The sequence below is a fragment of the Quercus lobata genome, chromosome 3, assembly GCF_001633185.2.
Source record: "Quercus lobata isolate SW786 chromosome 3, ValleyOak3.0 Primary Assembly, whole genome shotgun sequence".
Classification (NCBI taxonomy): Eukaryota; Viridiplantae; Streptophyta; class Magnoliopsida; order Fagales; family Fagaceae; genus Quercus; species Quercus lobata.
In genome coordinates, this window is record NC_044906.1 from 6,432,079 (window position 1) to 6,438,542 (window position 6,464).

Consider the following 6,464-nt stretch of genomic DNA (forward strand, 5'->3'; position numbering starts at 1 on the left):
AATTGTAAGAAAGGTCAGGAACATTAAAAACCCCAGGAACCGAAAGGTTGGAGTTCGAAACAAAGCCTATAGTATGACCAGCCATTATGGAACCATTTGCTGTGCGAATATTAAGAGGGTGTGGTGCAGGTTTGAGTTCAGAAAATAAGGACGAGTGAGGTGTCATGTGATTGCAACAAGCGGAATCCATAAGCCAAGAAGAAGGAGACATACCAGATAAAATTGAGAGAGAAGAGGAATAAGATGCATTACCAACCATACGAATGACATTGGCGATGATGTTTTTAAGATCATCTATGGACATAGTGAAAGTGCGTTCTGAAGACTTAGACTTTGCAGAGACGGAAGCCATTGGTTAGATACTCTCAGTGTTAGCAACAGTAACAGCAGAAATTGAAACAGCTGATTTGTTGCGATGATAGCAAGTCTCAATATTGTGGCCAAAACATTTGCAAAAATTGCAAAAACGTTTGCTGGATTGTCGGCAACGATTATTGCAACAAGAAGAAGACCTGTCCTAATTCTTCATTTAAGGTGTGTTTGGTTCCTATAAAATGTTTTCCAAAAATTACATATTTTCCAGAAATGCTAATTTCTGGAAAAGGAAAATGTATTTAGGCTGTTTGGCTGTCTCGGAAATCGTTTTACGGAAAATCAATTCTGATGTTTGGTTCATTCAAACATTTTTACAGAAAATGTTTAACATAGCCAAGCCACCCAATTTTCCATACATTTCCTCAGCTGTAAACATGCGGATAATGAATCAATTCCACACTCATTCACAAAAGAAACAAAATCCAGCAAAAAAATTCATCAAATCCGGTCAAATTGAGATCGCGCGACAGAGGAGAAGATGAGATTGTGCGATGGAGGCAAGATCGAGCGAAGGCGAGATCGGAGGCGAGATCGAGCGACGAGATCAGAGGTGAGATCGAGCGGCGCGATCGACGATCGGCGCGGTGCGATCATCCGACTGGAGCTCGATCTGTGGTCGCCGGCGAAGTCTCTTCTTCTCTCTCTCTCTCTCTCTCTCTCTCTCTCTCTCTCTCTCTCTCTCTCTCTCTCTCTCTCTCTCTCTCTCCTCGGAAATGATTTGAAGTGAAAATGAGAGTGTAAAATCATTTCCGGGTCAAATGAGTAAATTTTGGTCAACAGGAAATGATTTTCCGGAAAATTTCATTTTCCGTTGCTTCCAAACACGCGGGTTTAGAGGAAAATGATTTTCCCCAAAACAAACGCACCCTTAGAAGCAAAATATGCAAAAATGAAATTTACGTGAAAAACTAAGTAAGGAGCACCTGAACTGCAAAAAGTCAACTCTATGAAAAAGTCAACGGTCAAACCTAGTCAAAGTCAACTGGCAAAGAAAAGTCAATGGATGACGTCAGCAGGTAGACTGGCGATGACGTAAGTAGGTGACGTCAGCTAGGGCTAACATGGCAGTTATGACGTCAGCAGGTAACCCAGCGACGCGTGGATAAAATTCGCCGAAGCTTAGAGCGACGCATGAGGGCATGAGGACCGTCCGATGAAGCCGATTCTTTCTCGAAAATGCAAATCGAAGAAAGACGATTTTGATGGTGTCAGTGGCAACAAGATCGGAGCTACCTTGGTGGAGCATGAAGCGCATGGAATAATTTGCCGAAACTTTGACCTGCACGTTGATGGTCAGAGGTGGATTTTTCGGGCGGCTACGTGTAGAGCAATGGAAAATCTACATGGTGATATATCTTATGTCCTAATCGGAGATCAGAGGTGACAGATCCGATGATGGCAGTGGTGTTGGCGGCGAAAAAGGAGCTTCTGGTGGTGGAGATTCAACCTTAAGGACCTCTGACGGCAGCGGAGCTGTCGGGAGAGGGCAGTGAAAGGATTTACTAACCACAGAAGTTGAGGCAGCGAAAAATACCAACAAAACAAGATTGCAAGACACAAAAAAATTAGAGCGATGGCTCTGATACCATGTTAGAAATACTGAATGAGTTGTATTGTATTTCACAAATCAAAGAATATACATCAATGCCTTTATATAGGAGACATATGTGTGCGGTACAAGTAAAGTGTAGTACAAGTACAAGTGTGCTATACAAGTAACCTAGCTAGGCCTAAAGCCCATAACATAATATACGTTAACATTAATAAAATAAACTTTGTATTAATAACCTGATAGATTATAATTCAAATAACATTTGTCAGTGTTTCTAACAGAGGCGTGCACATTCAAAAACTTGTCACTCGCCCAATTAAGCTTGAAGCAATGACAGAACTTCAAGTAACTCATCTCAAAACAACTGGATCCCAAACATAGAGGTGATAAATCATCTAACTCCTAATCTAACAAAAATCTCTCTCGCCTCTCATAAATCCCTTTGTTACAAATCTTCCCCAAACCAATTCCATATCTATTCATGAACTAATCTAACAACTTCTAATCCAGTTGATTATCCCACGTGCTGCTCATGTTTAACTCACGTGATTTTTTCTCCCTTTTTTGGACATGTAACCCCTAGTAATTGTGTCCCTTTTTTACAAATACATATATGGGTTTGCTAAAAGATTGTACTTCGTACTTTGTAGCTTTGGCACTGAAAAAAAAAAAAAATACAAACAATGAACCAGGAGGCCACCAAGAGCAACTCTCACGCTTCAGGGGACCCCTCCAACCCATGTCCCATCTGCCTCGGACCCATCCTTCAAGATTCCTATCTTGACAAATGTTTCCGTACGTTTCTTCTCTACCTCTGTGTCTGTGTTTGGTTGCCGAGAAAATTACTAAAAGGAAAAGAAAACATTTTGGTGTTTTGGGACTTTTTGCATTCCCTTCATTTTAGTTTCCAAATTGTGAAAATTTTACAAAGATTGGAATTTTGGGTTTCCTTGGCAATCAAATGGAGCATCGATTTTCTTTGTTATCAGTGTTATAAGCTAAAGGCTGTTCTTTTTTCCTTTCTTTGTTCGATTTCATGAGTTAGGTTTCTCCAAAACCTTGCCAATTGTGATATAAAGAAACCCGTTTGAGCTTTCTCGTTGTTTTTTTCAATTATCTTGTTGAAATTTGGTTTATATGAAATATGATCTAAAATTTTTGTTTAAGTTAATTGGCTGTTGCTGTTTCTTTTTTCCCAGGTGAAAGAATTGTACAATGAAATAGTCAGTGTAGTTTCATGAAATTCAGAAAGTCATTCTAACAATACTAAGATGATAGAGTCATTCCCGAAAGCTATAATCTATATAGTAGAAAAGAATGCAATCCCCTCTCTTTATAGCATATAAGTTTTATGATTTACATAGTTTGAAAGCTTTCTTATTGAAAAGAAACTAAGAACAGCCAATTGTCCATTGAGACATGTAATGGTAAGTAATTTCGCCGTTTTGCTCATTTGAAATCTAATGGTTTGGAAGAATTTTCCTCCAAACTGATTTGAAGAAAAATTTGGTGCTAGAGAAAATAAGCACTTGGGAAACTAGGGTGCGATGGATAATATATTCTTTTTTTTGATAAGTAATAAGGGATGGATAATATATTCTTGGCAGGATTTTAACTATTCTCCAATTATTCTTTCTAAGCATAAGTTATTACTTGCTTATTGTAACAAGGATAGTTATATGCAAGTCTGCTTGTATTCTGTGTCAGTGGTGTTGTTGGGAAAATCTCAAGAAGCTTTATATATATATATATATATATATATAGAAGTAATACAAGTTTTATTGAAATGAAAAGAGCATGCATGTTCACAGGCAGTGTACTAAAGACATGGGAAAATCTCAATAAACTAAAGGACATAAGCATTTGGGAGCCTAGGGCAGGGTAGATACACACATCTCTGTAGAATTGTGACTGTTTACAATTTATTGTTGGCTTCTTGGAAAGGGAATTTGGGAATATTTGGATATTTGGGTTACAACTCTGTCATGTATCATGTGGTGTCTTTGGAAAGATAGACATACTTGCAAGGCAAAGTAGTTATACATGCCACATCTCAAGTTTCTCTATCTCAAGACAATATACAAGTGTACTTCCAATTCTTCCAAGTTCTCCATGACTAACTTCTTGGACCTATTTTTTAGATGTTAATCTCTTTTTCTTTGGTCCTTTTCGTTTTCCCCACTGTTCTTTTATATAGACCTCGTGTACTAGGATAGCACTTTATTTTGCGCTTTTTTAATGAAATTCTATTACATGGACATAGTTGTACGTAGTGCCCAAAGCTACAACTTTTTGCGGGGCCTGGGAGACGTCATGTAGGCAGCCTTTCCCCCAATTTGTTTTGGAGAGGTTGATTCTCTTAATGAAATTCTATTACATATTAAAAATAAATAAAGTTATTTTGAACATCTTTCCCATACATATATATATATATATATATATATATTTCTTTATTACATTGCATACGGCTCAAGAAGTTAGAATGCTATATATAAATTTTCCAATTGCGCAGGGAATTAACATATGATGGTTTTTTTTTTTTTTTGGTAATTTGTTTTTGGAATAATGAATTTACTGCTGTAACTCATATTTAGTTATTTATTAAGCCTAGTCATTCCATTTTTGTGTTTCAGATAAGTTTTGTTACAATTGCATTGTACAGTGGACCAAAGTGGTTGCACGCAAGCATTCTAGCCCACCTACTTCTGTAAAATGTCCTCTGTGCAAGGTTCAGTTTTTTTCTACTGTTCTTCCAATTCTACTACATACTAGTTAGATTTCTTCTTCTTCTTCTTCTCCTTCTTCTTCTTTCATTTTTCTTTTGGTTCTAATTCTTTTTCCAATTCAATTGCATTCCAGTCTTCTTCCCCCTTTTTTTGGTGGGTAATAGCTTCTGGGATTAACAATGATCTAAAAGATCTTCATTCAAAGAAAGCAATATGCACTCCAAATTTCCTGATCCAAATTTGACATGTCAAATAGATTTGAAAATCAGCCCTTAATATTGCAAAAAATGATATGCATGCTCTTGTCTGGGTGGAAAAGAATGCAAAGGGCAGTTTAGATTGTGTGTCAACAATATTATCATTACTTGAGACTTGAATGGCTGTTTTGTCTAATTTGCAGACGGAGAATTTTTCTATATTACATGGATATGATGGAAGTTCATTTCAACGGCATTACATTAATCGAGATTTTGGATATAGGTATTGACCTTTTGATTTCTTTTCTTTCAGTTTTTTCCCCGGCAGTTATTATATTTCTATATTTATGTTACTTCTTGTAATGGTGTTGCAGCTTTCTCTTAACAAGAGCACACAAGTATAGATTACAGTGCTATTACACTGAACCAGGTCTTATTCTGCTTGTCATTCTATTTATTGGTTCTTCTTAATGCTACCCGTTTGTAACATTATTTCTTGACAAAATCACTATTACCTGTATTTATGCTTTTCGGTTAACTATGTGTTCAATCAGGTATCGTAGATGACATATTCAACGTACTATGGTATTGGAAATCTCATAAGTATCTTCAGCCAAACCACTGGCTCCAAAGTTGGTTGAGAAGGGAAATACAAGCTCTTATACAGGTCTGCAAATTAAACAGTCTAAAGTTTCATTATGAGCACTATAAATTGATTGTAGACTATGACATAGAATGCAAGCTGCATGTAATAAAACATGTTGCTAATCCTGAATGAAGCTTTCCAACCATTTATTATCATGTTAGCATCAGCCAATTTGCATAGGTTAAATTCTAGGGGAAAAATCTGTGTATCCACCAACTCAATTTTTGCTGGGCATCCAAAGCTGACTATGGCCAATCTTATTCATTAAATTGAAAAGACAAAAACAGAGATATACCATTGTTGGTAAAAGAGCACTTAATCTCACTTAAAGTGCAAAGTGTCGAGGGTAAAGCTAAGTGGAGCGCTTTGAATCTGATTGGTATTAGCCCCAACCTCAGATATTTACTTAATTTTAACCTTTTAATTATTATATTTTAAGTTAAAATAAATTTTTTTATTCTATTATAATTATTAAGCAAAATTCACCATTTTAAAAGGATGAGAGAGAGAGAGAGAGAGAGAGAGAGAGAGAGAGAGAGATTCAGACTATGGTGCATTCATGGAGAAGTTCGTTCTACAACCAAGCCCATCAGCCCATAAGCTTCCTTTGAATGCATTCCCCATTGCTGTTAAAGACATGTCAGTCCTAATAACACTCTTTCACTTTTATTCCTCAGAGTTATTATACTATCTATCACTCTTCTTTGTCCTCCAACAATTCAAAGCTTTCGTACTTGTTTTCTTTTGCTTTTAACTACTGGGTTTTCTCAATTTTTTTCTTTGGAAGAGTGTTGGTGCGTGGAAAATCATGTACAGTAAAATTCAGAGTGAGATAGTCTTTTTATGAATTTTAAGTTTTTAACTATTGGATTTAAGCCATGCTCTTTTGAAGTTTGAAGTTTGTGTATATATATTCTTTAATTGTGTGCACAAGCTTATGCATCAATGTCAGCTATTGTTTGTGATTA

General features: G+C 36.5%; 1 protein-coding gene across 1 annotated transcript; it reads left to right on the forward strand.

Moving 5' to 3' along the window:
- Positions 1-2,385: 2,385 nt before the first annotated feature.
- Positions 2,386-5,878, forward strand: LOC115982212. Its single transcript, XM_031104747.1, has 5 exons — positions 2,386-2,722; positions 4,561-4,655; positions 5,054-5,133; positions 5,225-5,280; positions 5,405-5,878. Exons 1-5 carry the CDS (start codon positions 2,611-2,613, stop codon positions 5,626-5,628), a joined length of 567 nt encoding a protein of 188 aa, XP_030960607.1. The 5' UTR covers positions 2,386-2,610; the 3' UTR covers positions 5,629-5,878.
- Positions 5,879-6,464: the final 586 nt, after the last annotated feature.

Bases quoted from the DNA above. Each gene is read 5' to 3' on its own strand.
- LOC115982212 (XM_031104747.1), top strand. From the start codon at position 2,611: ATGAACCAGGAGGCCACCAAGAGCAACTCTCACGCTTCAGGGGACCCC. The intron at 4,656-5,053 runs GTTCAGTTTTTT...TCTAATTTGCAG, and splicing joins TAAAATGTCCTCTGTGCAAG to ACGGAGAATTTTTCTATATT. The intron at 5,134-5,224 runs GTATTGACCTTT...ATGGTGTTGCAG, and splicing joins AATCGAGATTTTGGATATAG to CTTTCTCTTAACAAGAGCAC.